Source organism: Myxocyprinus asiaticus, chromosome 8 (assembly GCF_019703515.2).
Source record: "Myxocyprinus asiaticus isolate MX2 ecotype Aquarium Trade chromosome 8, UBuf_Myxa_2, whole genome shotgun sequence".
Taxonomy (NCBI): Eukaryota; Metazoa; Chordata; class Actinopteri; order Cypriniformes; family Catostomidae; genus Myxocyprinus; species Myxocyprinus asiaticus.
This window is the reverse complement of record NC_059351.1, coordinates 16,261,479-16,278,164: the sequence shown is the minus strand read 5'-3', so window position 1 is coordinate 16,278,164 and position 16,686 is coordinate 16,261,479. Positions and strand designations below refer to the sequence as shown.

The following is a 16,686-nucleotide window of genomic DNA, read 5'->3' as shown; positions in this document are numbered from 1 at the left end:
GAGAGGTGATTGTTCTGTTCACTATCAATCTTTATTATCAATCTTTTTTTTTTTTTTTTGTGTGTGTGTGAAATCTATCTCTCTGGAAAAGTTATTTTTCCATAATAAAGACATCTTTCAAAACTTTAATTGAGGCATGCGAAGTTAGCTTGAAGCCATTGTGTAGTTTGAGCCTTTTTGCTTGATGCAAGGAAGACTTTAGAATCCCAGAGCTGTGTTTAGGAGACACAATAGATTTATTATATTTTCATAATATTCAAGTGAGGGAATAGTAAATAGCAGACAGTTTTGCATTGCCTTTGTGCTCAGTTAAATCTGCTTTAGGTTTGAAAGTTGCACTAGCAGTGAAGTGCAGTCTCAACAAAAGTTTTGCTATAAATGTAATTCTTTGGGAGTTAGGTTCAAAAGAAAGAAAGGACAAGGGCCCTATGGGTGGACCTTTTTTATTGCTACCAAGCCTAGGATTTCCTAGTAAATTATTATCACTTTCATGATATTTTTTTTTATTTATTTATTTTTTTTACCTAAAGTGGTTTAAAAGCAGGGAAAAAATATTACAGTAGGCACAATACTGGGAAATATACAGGATGTATCATTGTGAGGATGTATATCCTATAGCAAATATTTGAACACCGCCAAGGCTTGTTAAACTCTCAGTTTGTGATAATGCACAGGCCAAATATAGGGTTACGATGAACCACAATGCATGATGGAGAGTTATGTGTCCAGTGACCTGCAGTGGTGTGAGTTGTGTCCTTATTAGTGGGTAAACAGATGGGAGTATGGCTAAGGTGAAGGGATGTTTGAAATGCTGGTGGCAACTGCAGTCAACAGCTTGTTCTGTGATAGTAGAGTTCATACTTGGTGAAGTGGCTACACATTGCTCTGTTCCAAACTCTAGTGAGCTGCCTAGTTAGACATAATTATTAGGTATCTCACTCTCAGTGCACAGGAAGTTACAAAAAGTAGGGAGCAAAACTATGCTGCCTAATGAGAAACCTCATTTTGGCCTTAATGTTGGGAAGCATTGTATGTACCCTTCACAGATAAAGCAATAAAATGTCAATTTTAAATATAACTATGTTTTATTTATATTGTATATAGAAAAGACCCACACTATCACCTTTTTATTTGTGTGTGTCTTTTATTACCGGGTCGTTAGCTTAGCAGTATGTGCTTGGTGCGGGATGAGTCACCACGTCCACACTAATCCGTTTTCATGTGTAAAATCAGTTTTCATTTTCTAACATCATATTTTCCTAAAGTATGCAGTGTATTTTCACACGTCTCTGTTATTGGTGGAGAAAAATGCCATTTTAGTGTTGATGAGAGGCAGAAAAGTAGCAAAATCAATGCCACGTCCACACTAATCATTTGAAACGCCCATTTTCAGTTTCCTAACATCACTGTTTCCCTAAGTATTCATCAATAGAGAGCGTTTTTGTAAGTCTCTGTTTTTGGTGAAGGAAAATGCAGTTCTAGTGTGGATGAGAAGTATAAACGTACAGTATTTGGAAGAGAACTAGAGTCCTAGCAAGATAGATGCAGTGGCATTAGCATTAGCTAATGTAGAAATAAAATAAAGGCATTAATTTTATTCAGGCTCACTGGGTGTTACTGCTGGTCTTGGATATGATTGCACTTAATCTTTACCTTACTGAAAGTAAAGGGCAAAACTGATCACGTATCAGCAGTTAGTAATAACTTCTGTCCTATTTTAGAAAGCCACTGTTGTTTCCCATTCCTGGCGCCGCAGTTTCTCATTAGATCCGGCACAGCGCTGTGACAAGGTCTCAGAGGTGAAATAATTTCCACAGAGCAATTACAGGCACCAGGAATTCCCATGATTACCATTATATTAAAAGGTATGACTATAAAAGCGAATTATAATTGAACGATCACAATTTATCTGAATAAGGCTCCATCTTTCCCTGCATCACAAGAGGTAATGCTGACCGTTTAAGGCACCAATTTATATCACATCAATTGTACATTTATAATTGACTGAAGCAACCTTTCAAATGTACTTCAATCTTTCGTTTCTTGGCAGAACATCTGCAAACACTTAAGTCTATTTCTCTGAGTTATGTTTTTTAGGGGGAAAAAGAGACTTTTTTTTTTTTTTTTTAACTTGAAGGCTTTAAACAAATGCCAATATGTTTGTGTTCAATAGTAGAAGACTGAAAAATAATTGTTTTGCAAAACTACAGAAAACAGCAGTAGAATAGCATTGTATTGTAAAAATAACAGCACTGTGAATACGAACAAACCTTTTATGTGGGATGACTTTGGTTGTTGTTGTTTTAAATATCGGAAAACGCTTTCTAAGACCTACTTTTTTCTAGCTTTTGGTATAATTTGACAGAATTATGATTGAAAACATACATTAATTATATTAATTCTATATGGGTTGAAAACGCAATACTTTATTTTATTTTATTATTAGTAGTATTATTATTTACTTTTTATGGGACTTTGTGTTTTGACACCATTTTTGTCTTTGTTTGTGTGGCAGTGACTTAAAAAGTGTGTGTGTGTGTTGGGGGGGGGGGTCAGTGCAATCAGGGGTAAGTAAGGCTTGTCGTATTACAATGTCATGTTGACTATAAAACTTTTAAAGTGCCCATTTTTATGAGACTTTGTATGTTGACACCTACAAAGTTCCATAATGAGAGACTGGGTCATTTACATATAGACATCTCAAAGGGAAAACAGCAAAAGAGCCTTTGCCTTCTGTGTTCCATGATATTATAGTAAGCAACTGAATGTTGTTCAACTGAATTGTTTTTCCCAATGGATTTTTAATATCTACCCTGTCACAGCTGGTTTTGATCAAGCAAATGTGCTGTTGTGTCACCTGCTGCATAAAGTGAGCAAATAGATTGCATTTAGCATTGACATTTATATCGTTTGCTCTAAGGCTGGAATGCAAAATGGATGATTGCTGCTCTCTCAGTTTTAGTCAATACCACATTTGCTTAACGTTGATGATAATGAGTTAGCACAGCTGGCCCAAGACATTATATTTTGCAAAAAGAAAATTATTTAAAAGGCCATTAAGATTTATTTTTTTCTACATTGTAATATTTTTTTCCCTATTTCATCATTTTCATCTTAATACCACAATGCAAAAATAAGTTTTACAATATATTTTTTTAATGTATTTATTTATTTATTTATTTATGTGGTAATTCACTTTTTTATTGTAATTCTCAATGGTATATATCATAAGATTCTAATTGTAAGACAGTAATGCATTTTTTTTTTTTTTTTTTTTTGTCTAATACACTATTTTTTTTATTTTTTTTTAAATCAGCATAAAGGGAGTGAAACAAATATTACCATATAAATGCTTTACAATTTAAATGATACATTCTTTTTTCAGTAATGAGATTGAGAATTATTATTATTATTATTATTATCATTATCATTATCATTATCATTATCATTATCATTATCATTATTATTTTATTTATTTATTCATTAATTTCTTTATTCATTGTTTTGCTCTGTACTGTCACTAAAATAATGTCACAATTCTTTAAGAAAATTCAAATTTCATATTCCTTTCTTCTGATTTTAGGGGTGAAATTTGACTTGAACATGTTCTTGATAGGTTTTATGCGATTGACCCAAAACTCGTTTAGTATCAGGGGATTTCCTATAACATCTTCCTAGATTTCTAATATTTAAATTGCAAGCAAAAGTAAACATTTTGTATTTTATTTTATTTTATTTTTTTATGTTGCATAATGACAAATATTTTGTTTAAGGTGTTTTCAGGTGGTTTGTTGATTCAGTGGATGGACAACATATAACGGCATAAATGTGCACAAAATAGGTTGTTTCAAAAGAAATGTAATGGAAAAATGTGATTGTTTATGGTGCAGGAAACCTTGACTAAAATTATAAATAAAAACATAAAATAAAATACAAAACGTGCAGAATATGGCCCCTTTAAATTAACAGAATTGTCAGCCCATTTTAACTTGACTTAAAAAACACTGAATAACATTGGCTTGTTCAATTTGTGCCTGGCAGGCTAATGTACAGACACTTGTATAACCGAGTTCAGTGCATTTCCAGGTGCTCATGCAGTGAGAGTGACTCATACTGGCAGGATTGTTTGCAGGCTACATTGAAATGCCAGTGTGATTAGGATAAAGATGAATAAATAAACTCGGATTTTGTGACAGGGTTTGTTTCCCCTACAACATTAAATATCCTTGACTAACTTTGCAAAATGTACAAACAAATGTAAATTTCTAATGATGCCTTCAGGAGAAATACAGACGTAAAATGTGAAGAAAAAAATACCTTTGGGAATGTTTGATTTTTGTGACTAATTTGTTCATTACTGCAATTTGATTTCAAATTATATGGAATCAGGACGTTTTTCACAAGATGGGAGATTTTCACCTATTGTGTCATTACAGTGTGACATTGGTTTGGGATGAGAGGCTTTTTTATGTATGTTGAAGGAGTGTTACAAAACCCCAGGCATTTACAATAATATTAAATAGGTATAAAGGTGACCAAGAGACATTTTGATGGTAAGATGAAATACATTTTTATACATGGGAGACTGGGGCTAGTTGTGACCAGACTGATCTCACAGTGAATTCGGAAAGAGTAGGTTGACTTTTCTTGAGCTAAACTTGGTCTGTGCTTAACGGTATCTGAAGCAGCCCTGAAAGGCCAAACCGACAGGTGTTGTGATACATATGGGCATGTGTGAGCTCCAGTTTCCGGGTGAAATGCCCACAGAGGGGCACCAAAGCAATTTGTAAAGCAAGTTGTTTTCAGCTGTACAGGCAGTATTACAGTGAAGATGAATGCATATTTTATTAACTTTACACCGAAACCTCCGAATTACGGTCATCACTCATTATAAGTACATGATTTCTTCCTGGTTTTTAGCATGGGACGATAACTCATTTCTTTCTTACAGCTGACACAATGCGCTTCCGGTCGCACCACAGGAGAATATAAACACTCTTGAACCAATGCAACAATGTCTTATGGGAGATGCTGCTTGTCAGTAATTTGGCATGATAGGGCCAATGCGTACTGGAAAATTCGGTAGCAACGTGGCAACTTCCCGTTTGGTCAAGTTGTTGTCACACAGGGAAGTTGTCACAAGGGCTAAAATGTTTCAGTATCTAATGCAAATGGTTTTGAAACTAAATCCAAATATGCATAAATGCTTATTTTCTTAAGCACATTTTTCCCCCACCTTTTTTTCGCCTAGTTCAAAACTGACTTAATTTAGTCTAATGTTTGTGAAGTCCATCCTCCAAACTAAAATCCCAATGTGGATGTATTTTATTATGTTGTCATTTTTTTTTTTTATTATTTCTTTTTATATAATTAATATATGTTCAGGATTTATATTGAGATTTATAACTATATATATTCATATTTAAAACTATTTATTCAGGAATTATGACAATATATTCAGATTTACAATTATATATTCAGAATAATATAATATAATTATAATTTATAATATATACAGTATATATACAGTGTTAATATATATATATATATATATATATATATATATATATATATATATATATATATATATTAACTCAGCAAACAAGCTTTTATTTCCAGAAAACTTAACATGTGTAAATATTTGTATGAACATAAAAAGATTCAACAACCAAGACATAAACTGAACATAAACTGAACAAGTTTCACAGACATGTGACTAAAAAAAATGGAATAATGTGTCCCTGAACAAAGGTGTATCAAACTATCTGGTGTGGCCACCAGCTGCATTAAGTATTGCAGTGCATCTCCTTCTCATGGACTGCACCAGATTTGCCAGTTCTTGCTGTGAGATGTTACCCAACTCTTCCACCAAGGCACTTGCAAGTTCCTGGACATTTCTGGGGAGAATGGCCCTAGCCCTCACCCTCTAATCCAATAAAGGTCCCAGACTTGCTCAATGGGATTGAGATCCGGGCTCTTTTCTGGCCATGGCAGAACACTGACATTCCTGTCTTGCAGGAACGAGCAGTAGGGCTGGTGGCATTGTCATGTCAGGATGAGCCTGCAGGAAGGGTACCACATGAGGGAAGAGGACATCTTCCCTGTAATGCACAGCGTTGAGATTGCCTGCAATGACAACAAGCTCAGTCCGATAATGCTGTGACACACCACCCCAGATCATGACGGACCCTCCACCTCCAAATCAATCCCGCTTCAGAGTACAGGCCTCGGTGTAACACGCATTCCTTCGACGATAAATGCTAGTCCGACCATCATCCCTGGTGAGAGAAAACACTTTTGAAGAGCACTTTTTGCCAATCCTGTCTGGTCCAGCGAAGGTGGGTTTGTGCCCATAGATGACATTGTTACCGGTGATGTCTGGTAAGGACCTGCCTTACAACAGGCCTACAAGCCCTCAATCCAGCCTCTCTCAGCTTATTGCAGACAGTCTGAGCACTGATGGAGGGATTGTGCGTTCCTGGTGTAACTCAGGCTGTTGTTGTTGCCATCCTGTACCTGTCCCGCAGGTGTGATATTCGGATGTACCGATGCTGTGCAGGTGTTGTTACACATGGTCTGCCACTGCGAGGACAATCAGCTGTCCTTCCTGTCTCCCTGTAGCGCTGCCTTAGGCATCTCACAGTATGGACATTGCAATTTATTGCCCTGGCCACATCTGCAGTCCTCATGCCTCCGTGCAGCATGCCTAAGGCACGTTCACTCAGATGAGCAGGGATCCTGGGCATCTTTCTTTTGGTATTTTTCAGAGTCAGTAGAAAGGTCTCTTTAGTGTCCTAAGTTTTTATAACTGTGACCTTAATTGCCTACCGTCTGTAAGCTGTTAGTGTCTTAACAACTGTTCCGCAGGTGCATGTTCATTAATTGTTTATGGTTCATTGAACAAGCATGGAAAACACTGTTTAAACCCTTTACAATAAAGATCTGTAAAGTCATTTGCATTTTTGCAAAATTATCTTTAAAATACAGTGTCCTGAAAAAGGGACATTTCTTTTTTTGCTGAGTTGATATATATACACAGTTGAAGTCAGAAGTTTACATACACCTACATGTTTACATACATACACCAGTTTTTCACAATACCTGACATTTAATCATAGAAAACATTCCCTGTCTTAGGTCAGTTAGGATCACTACTTTATTTTACGAATGTGAAATGTCAGAATAATTGTAGAGATAATGATTTATTTCAGCTTTTATTACTTTCATCACATTCCCAGTGGGTCAGAAGTTAACATACACTTTGTTAGTATTTGGTAGCATTGACTTTAAATTGTTTGTACTTGGGTCAAAACATTTTGGGTAGCCTTCCACAAGCTTCCCACAATAAGTTGCTGGAATTTTGGCCCATTCCTCCAGACAGAACTGGTGTAACTGAGTAAGGTTTATTGGCCTCCTTGCTCGCACATGCTTTTTCAGTTCTGCCCACAACTTTTTTATTGGATTAATGTCAGGACTTTGTGATGGCCACTCCAATACCTTGACTTTGTTGTCCATAAGCCATTTTGGCACAACTTTGGAGGTATGCTTGGGGTCATTGTCCATTTGGAAAACCCATTTGCGACCGAGCTTTAACTTCCTGGCTGATGTCTTGAGATCTTGCTTCAATATATCCACATAATATTCCTTCCTCATGATGCCATCTATTTTGTGAAGTGCACCAGTCCCTCCTGCAGTAAAGCACCTCCACAACATGAAGCAGCCACCCCCATGCTTCACAGTTGGGATGGTGTTCTTTGGCTTGCAAGCCTCAGCCTATTTCCTCCAAACATAACAATGGTCATTATGAGCAAACAGTTAGATTTCTGTTTCATCAGACCAGAGGACATTTCTCCAAAAAGGAAGATCTTCGTCCCCATGTGCACATGCAAACTGTAGTCTGGCTTTTTTATGGTGGTTTTGGAGCAGTGGCTTCTTCCTTGCTGAGCAGCCTTTCAGGTTATGTTGATATAGGACTCGTTTTACTGTGGATATAGATACTTCGCTACCTGTTTCCTCCAGCATCTTCACAAGGTCCTTTGCTGTTGTTCTGGGATTGATTTGCACTTTTCGCACCAAACTACATTAATCTATAGGAGACAGAATGCGTCTTCTTGCTGAGCTTTATGATGGCTGCATGGTCCCATGGTGTTTATACTTGCGTACTGTTGTTTGTACAGATGAACATGGTACCTTCAGGCATTTGGAAATTGCTCCCTAGGATGAACCAGATTTGTGGAGGTCCACATTTTGTTTTTTCTGAGGTTTTGGCTGATTTCTTTTGATTTTCCCATGATGTCAATCAAAGAGGCACTGAGTTTGAAGGTAGGCCTTAAAATACATCCACAGGTACACCTCCAATTCAGTACACCTCCTTTCAGAAGCTAACTGGCTAATTGTCTAAAGGCTTGACATCATGTTCTGGAATTTTCCAAGCTGCTTAAAGGCACGGTTAACTTAGTGTCTGTAAACTTCTGACCCACTGGAATTGTGATATATTTAATTAAAAGTGAAACAATCTGTCTGTAAACAATTGTTGGAAAAATTGCTCATGTCATGCACAAAGTAGATGTCCTAAACGACTTGCAAAAACTATAGTTTGCTAATATTAAATCTGTGGAGAGGTTAAAAAATGAGTTTTAATGACTTCAACCTAAGTGTATGCAAACTTCTGACTTCAACTGTATATATATATAATGTCAGCCAAGAACAGAAAGATGAGGCTGCTTCAGCCTTCTGTTCTTGGCTGACAGAAGTGGAACCCGACGTGGTCTTCTGCTGTTGTAACCCATCCGCCTTTATGTTCGATGTGTTGTGCATTCTGAGATGCTATTCTGCTCACTACAATTGTACAGAGCGGTTTTCTGAGTTACCGTAGCCTTTCTGTCAGCTCAAACCAGTCTGCCCATTCTCTGTTGACCTCTCTCATCAACAAGGCGTTTCCGTCCGCAGAGCTGCCACTCACTGGATTTTTTTGTTTGTTTTTGGCATCATTCTGAGTAAACTCTAGAGACTGTTGTGTGTGAAAATCCAACACAGGAGATCAGCAGTTACAGAAATACTCAAACCAGCCCGTCTGGCAACAAAAATCAATGCAATTTTTATGACATGTCCTCTCACCCTGTCCTCTCTTCTGATAATGTTGGACTCAAGATGGCGCCGAGTATGGCTGCTGCGTTGCGAGCTCCGACACAACATAGCAATGGTTTGTTTGTTTTGTTTACAATTCTTATGTTTTTTGTCTTGGATGTTGTCTGCCTTATTGTCTACGACAGACAAACACTTTTGGACATTGGTTCAGCGATCTCACACCGAAAACCGGATTTCACATTCCTCAATGCCGACCCGCTGTTTACAAACACGCAAGTGGAGCCCTTTGTCTGGGCAGCACGGCCGCAGAAACGCAGGAGGAAAAGGGGAAACAGAGCCGGCGTTCTCATCAGAGTAAGACGCCGTGCAAATCGACCCCCGCTACCCAGTATTCTACTGGCAAATGTTCAGTCTCTGGATAACAAGCTCTGCGAGCTGAAAGCGCGGATCTCTTTCCAACGAGAGACGAGGGACTGCTGCATTATCTGCCTTACGGAAACTTGGATGTCTGCGGAGATTCCAGACTCAGCCATTGAACCCGCAGGGTTCTCCATGCTCCGAGCGGACAGAGCGAAAGACCTCTCAGGTAAAACTAGAGGAGGTGGTGTATGTTTTATGATCAACAAATCCTGGTGTGATCAGAGGAACGTACATTCCATCAAGTCTTTCTGTTCTCCTGATCTGGAATTTCTTATGCTTCTGTATCGACCATTCTGGCTACCGAGGGAATTCACAGCAGTCATTATCACTGCTGTGTACATTCCCCCACAAGCCGACACAGACCGGGCACTCAAGGAACTGTATGGGAGTATAAGTGAGCAGGAAACCGCGCACCCTGAGGCCGCATTCATTGTGACCGGGGACTTTAATAAAGCCAGTTTAAAATCAGTCGCACCAAAATACCACCAGCACATTAGTTTCAACACACGAGGGGACCGGGTTTTGGACCATTGCTACTCTCTGTTCCGGGATGGCTACAAATCCCTCCCCCGCCCACCATTTGGCAAATCGGACCACTCTTCCATTCTGCTTCTGCCCGCTTACAGGCAGAAATTGAAACAGGAAGCACCCACCCTCAGAACGATCCAGTGCTGGTCGGACCAATCAGACTCTACGCTACAAGATTGTTTTGATCGCACGGACTGGGAGATGTTCCGGTCCGCCTCTGATGACGACATCGAGCTTTATGTTGATAGCGTAATGTGTTTCATCAGAACGTGCATAGAGGAAGTGATTCCGACCAGAACTGTACGAATCTATCCAAATCAGAAGCCGTGGATCAATAGCGATGTTCGCGCGGCACTTAATGTGCGAACCTCCGCTTTTAATTCCGGGAACGCGGAGGAGCATAAACAAGCCAGTTATGCCCTCCGAAAAACTATCAAAACAGCAAAACGCCAGTACAGGAGCAAGATTGAAGGACAGTTTAACACCACCAACTCTAGAAGCATGTGGCAGGGAATTAACATCATCACGGACTTTAAAGGGAATAAAAACTCTGCCATGAACACCACTGCCTCTCTACCGGATGAGCTAAATACTTTTTATGCTCGTTTCGAGGGAAATAACACCGCCCTCGCGGAGAGAGCTCTCACGGCCGAAGCTACAGAGGTTAGTTCACTCTCCGTCTCTGTAGCGGATGTAACCCGATCCTTCCGACGGGTGAATATCCGCAAAGCCGCGGGTCCAGACGGCATTCCGGGCCGCGTCATCAGAGCGTGCGCGAACCAGCTGGCTGGTGTTTTTACGGACATTTTCAACCTTTCCCTCTCTTTGTCTGTAGTCCCCACACGCTTTAAAACATCCACCATTGTGCCTGTTCCAAAACAATCAAAAATAACTTGTTTAAATGACTGGCGTCCTGTTGCTCTGACCCCCATCATCAGCAAATGTTTTGAGAGACTAATCAGAGATTACATCTGCTCTGTATTACCACTCAATCTTGACCCGCTGCAGTTTGCATACCGCAACAACCGCTCCACTGATGATGCCATTGCATCTACAATACACACTGCTCTCTCCCACCTGGAAAAAAAGAACACTTATGTGAGAATGTTGTTTGTAGACTACAGCTCAGCATTCAACACCATAGTGCCCTCCAAGCTAGATGAGAAACTCCGGGCTCTGGGCTTAAACAGCTCGCTGTGCAGCTGGATCCTGGACTTCCTGTCAAGCAGACGCCAGGTGGTTAGAATAGGCAGCAACATCTCCTCATCACTGACCCTCAACACTGGAGCCCCGCAGGGCTGTGTTCTCAGCCCACTACTGTATTCCCTGTACACACATGACTGTGTGGCAACACATAACTCCAATGCCATCATTAAGTTTGCTGATGACACGACGGTGGTAGGTCTGATCACTGACAATGATGAAACAGCCTACAGAGAGGAGGTGCACACTCTGACACACTGGTGTCAGGAGCACAACCTCTCCCTCAACGTCAGTAAGACAAAGGAGCTTGTGGTGGACTTCAGAAGAAAAGACAGAGAACACAGTCCAATCACCATCAATGGAGCACCAGTGGAGAGAGTCAGCAGCTTCAAGTTCCTGGGTGTCCACATCACTGAGGAACTCACATGGTCCGTCCACACTGAAGTCGTTGTGAAGAAGGCTCATCAGCGCCTCTTCTTCCTGAGACGGCTGAGGAAGTTTGGAATGAACCGCCACATCCTCACACAGTTCTACACCTGCACTGTGGAGAGCATCCTGACTGGCTGTATCTCCGCCTGGTACGGCAATAGCACCGCCCACAACCGCAAAGCACTGCAAAGGGTGGTGCGAACTGCCAAACACATCATCGGAGGTGAGCTTCCCTCCCTCCAGGAAATATATACAAGGCGGTGTGTGAAAAAAGCTCGGAGGATCATCAGAGACTCCAGCCACCCGAGCCATGGGCTGTTCTCACTGCTACCATCAGGTAGGCGGTATCGCAGCATCAGGACCCGCACCAGCCGACTCCATGATAGCTTCTTCCCCCAAGCAATCAGACTTCTGAACTCTTGATCTCCCACGATCAAAATACATCAGCCCTGCACTTTATTACTCTTTTATCTCACACTGGACTGTCATAAATTATATTACTGTTATTATATTATGTCTCTCTTAACAACTGACTATCAACCGACAGCCTGAATGTCAATACAGTACAATACTGTACATTATATATATATATATATATATATATATATATATATATATATATATATATATATATATATATACTTTTTTATATATATATTAATTTTTAATTTTTATTGAATAATGTGTATCTATATAGTATCTATATAGTAAAAAAATAAAAAAATAAAAATAAAAAACAAAAACAAAAACAGCATATTGTATACTGTACAGTGTATGTTATTATTTGTATATTGTTGAGTGTAATTATGTGTATAACAGATGTTTAAATTGTGTTGTGTTAATTTGATGTTTTAAGTTGTGTAATTATGTATAACAGATGTTTAAATTGTGTTGTGTTAATTTGATGTTTTAAGTTGAGTGTAATTATGTGTATAACAGATGCTTAAATTGTGTTGTGTTAATTTGATGTTTTAAGTTGAGTTTAATTATGTATAACAGATGTTTAAATTGTGTTGTGTTAATTTGATGTTATTGTAAATTGGTATATGTCTCATCACTGTCACGACTGCTATGTTGATCGGAACTGCACCCAAGAATTTCACACACCATTGCACTTGTGTATATGGCTGTGTGACAATAAAGTGATTTGATTTGATTTGATTTTGATATTCTGATTTTCCTGAAGAAAAAAAAAAAAAAAATAAAAAATTGAAAATTGAGTGATAAGTACAAGTGGTGAGCTGAAAGGCAAAAGACACAAAAATCGGCACTGCTAGTGTCTTAATTTTATTACAATTATTATAATTGCACTTTTTTTAATTTTTATTATTATATTTTATACAATGTGCATATAAGAGGCTCTTAAGTTTTGTATTGTCATTTCGTTGAAGAAATATTCATAGTGCAGTTATGTATAAATGAGCCTTCACAATAAGATTTATTGTCCATCAGCCACTGTGTTCAAAATAAATAATTTAAAGAAAGATTGGAACCATGACCCCAAAACCGAAGTACATACCGAACCGTGAATTTTGTGTACCGTTGTATATAGCAAAGAAGAATGAGAGAGAGGTTTTGTGAAAAAAAAAAAAAAAAAAAACAGTTAATTGAGGCAAAATATCTGGCACGTCAATTATAAACAGCAGTTCTTTTTTAAAAATTTTTTTTTTATATTAGTTCGCCAAAACAAAAGGGTTGAACAATTTATGTATTCCCCCCCCCCCACCCCCCACCCAAGGTCTAGTGCTTTGATGCATCATTTGTTATTCATCATTCTGCCCGTAAGCTAATTACTGATTACGGCAGTTTTCCTCTGTTCGTTGTCTGTCGTGTCATTTGATGACAATAGAAATCGTAGTTTCTGCCCACACTACTTTATCTAACAACTACTACTTAAAATCCAGATGGCTTGCATTGTATGGTTCATGGATGTAGGACTCTTTACTACATAATAATTAGTCTGATAATTTGACTGAATTATAGGGACACATACACAGAGACGTACTATGGTACATTGGTGTGGTGAAAGTAAAGATGGTAATCATATTTTGATGTATACCATGGTTACTCCAAGATTCTTCAAAGAATACCATGATAATACCATGACACGTGTCCAAATAAATTAAATTAAATTAAATTAAATATCCTGGTATTATTATGGTACATGATCAGAAAACATAGCACTACTTTTTTGTAAGTGCCACGTATAGGCTGTTTCAATGTGAACTTCCAGTTTACCTGACTGGCAGGTGACAGATGACAGTACTTTCTGGCTCAGCTCTTCAGACGGATCTCCATGATGACAGCAGCTGTGTGTGTGTGGTTCTGATCAGTACAGCTATATCTAATTCACTTCTATTGCATGAAATAGACCTGTCCTCTGTGGCTGCTAATGATACGCAGTAAGAAACAGAGATTGGATGTCAACATGATTGATTTGAGCGGTGAGGGAGGGTCCAGCGGTCTCTTGGGCCATTATCTCTCAAATTCTATGAAGGCTGTCTCATTAGTCATACTTTTGGCACTATTCAATTGCCATAATGACCTAGGGCAGAAAGTCTTTGTGGATTTTGAAATTAGAGGACAAATCTCTTCCAAAAGGGCTTTAAAACTAAAGTTATATGTGATGAATGAATACAGACTTAATCTTCAGGCAAGCTATTACTGTTGCAAATATTTTTTTTTTTTTTTTTTTTTTAAATAATAACCCCCACCCACCCCCTCTATCTCTGCAGTCTATCCGGGAGGTGACAGGTTACGTGTTAGTGGCTCTAAACCAGTTTGACTATCTTCCACTGGAGAACCTGCGGATCATCCGTGGCACTACACTTTACGAGGGACGTTACGCACTGGCCATCTTTCTCAACTACAGACGGGACGGCTACTTCGGCCTTAGACAACTCGGCCTCAAGAACTTGACAGGTATTTCTGTCTGTCTGTGTGCCTCTCTCTTGTTCTTCACAAACAAAAAGGCCCATCACACTTGTTTTTGTGCAGAAGATGTCATTGAAAAGTATACAGGAAAGCGAAAAGGTTTATGGACCCAGAGCAGACATCATGGACCGAGAAGCAGTGCTTATTTTGACACATTTGTAACACTTAATCAAACAACAACAACAACAACAACAACAACAAAATAAATTATCAAGAAAATTAAGCCTGTTTTTAGGACCATTAAGGTTTTTTGCATTGTGAAATTAGTTTTATGACAAGTAAGCAACCTTCCCCCCCCCCCCACACACACACACACAAACACAATTATTAATAATAATACATTTAATAATGACAAAATTAATTATAATAACAAAAAATACAGTAAGATTATCTGTACTACAAGAAAAGTACAATTACTGCAATGCATTATATTTAAATCAGCATATTTTGTAATTCACATTATTCTTCATAATGATTCTTGATAGAGTACAAGTATTGTAATGACTGTATTACAGTAACTACTGTAAAACTGTAAAAAATATTTTAGCATCAATTAAAGGCAGTTTAACAAATGCTAGAATAATGTATAATGTATAAATACTTCTCAATTTAAACAATATATATATATATATATATATATATATATATATATATATATATATATATATATATATATATTTTTTTTTTTTTTTTGTTTTTGTTTTTTTTTTTTTTACATTGATTGTTTTTGCATTATATGACAATTGAGGGGAAATGTACTTAACTGTCATGTCATCAAAGTAATGTCACCAAGAAAAAATGTTTAATGGTCCAAAAAAATAAAATAAAATAAAATAAAATAAAAAATAGACCTAAAATAAAAGCAAAATATAATATAATATAACTTTCTTACATTCTTTCTTAATTATATTAGGCTAAATAGATCAGACATGTTCTTGTCAGGTTTTTGTGAGATTCTCTGTGTAATGAATAAAACTAATCCCTTTACATGAGCTGTAATAATAATATATGTACTAAATGTACTGTATGTTTATTCCCAAATAAGTTTGTTTATCATATTTCAGAGTGGCACTTTAGGGTTATCTTGAGATTCCACAAAAACATAGTAAGAAGAAGAAGAAGCTTTTGACCCCTTCAAAAGGCACGTGCTTGATGTGATAGTTAAGCTATTTAAAAGTGTGAGAATATACAGCTCCAGGCACAATTCTTTTTTTACTTCCTCTCCTAACAGACACACACACAGAGTTCTTCTATGTTTTTCTATGTTTAAGGCCCTTTTGGTGAACCAAAGGGGTTAAAGATGTGAGAGCAAGACAGACATCCATCACTATGCCCACCAGACAGGACTATTGCACACTGATAATTAATTTTTAATAAACCTTGTACTCTTCAGGTTTGGTTGCTTTGTAAAAGCTGGATTTATTATTGGAACAAAGATTATTATTTTTATTTTTTACATGATATTGTTGAGATCAATGAGCATCAGCTAAATATCATTCCATACTGCCAGCACTGTTTTTTTCCCACAAAAACACAGCCCCTATTTCACCACAAAATATTTATGATTATTCTCAATGATAATTCTCATTAAATATACTTTGAAGTTAAATATGACTCTGAAATGTTATTGAGAAAAGAAAACTAGGATAAGGTTGTGTGATCCACCCACATCATGCCTACCAGAAATAATGGCCATTCAAATTTTTGAAATGTCATGAAACTTTGATTTAGATGTATTCATATAGTACGTACATCAGCTACTGATCTGTTACAGTAAGTATTAACGTTTCTTGATGTTATCTCATTTAACTTATACTGCAGCATTTGTAATTTTATTAAAGATACAGGAGATTTTTTGTTTCAGGTTCAACTAGCAAGTCGAAATTTTCTTAACTTAATGAAAAATAAGCAATGGTAGCAAAGAATTAAGAGTGTTTCTTCTTCAGTCTTAATTAGGACCAACTGACAAGATGAATTTTGAAAGCTACTAATATTAATCATGTAATGGCCTGTGTACTGCTTAAAAATGGCTAGTTAGAATGTTACATTCAATATCAATATAAAGATGCTTAAATGGAATTATCA

At 37.6% G+C, this 16,686-nt stretch overlaps 1 protein-coding gene across 1 annotated transcript in view; it reads left to right on the top strand.

Moving 5' to 3' along the window:
• LOC127445110 (receptor tyrosine-protein kinase erbB-4-like) overlaps positions 1-16,686 on the top strand; it is a 333,014-nt gene that overhangs the window by 207,545 nt on the left and 108,783 nt on the right. Inside the window, exon 3 of the mRNA XM_051704909.1 lies at positions 14,403-14,589. Within this exon, the coding sequence (XP_051560869.1) occupies positions 14,403-14,589 (187 nt within the window). The remainder of the gene's footprint in view (positions 1-14,402; positions 14,590-16,686) is intronic.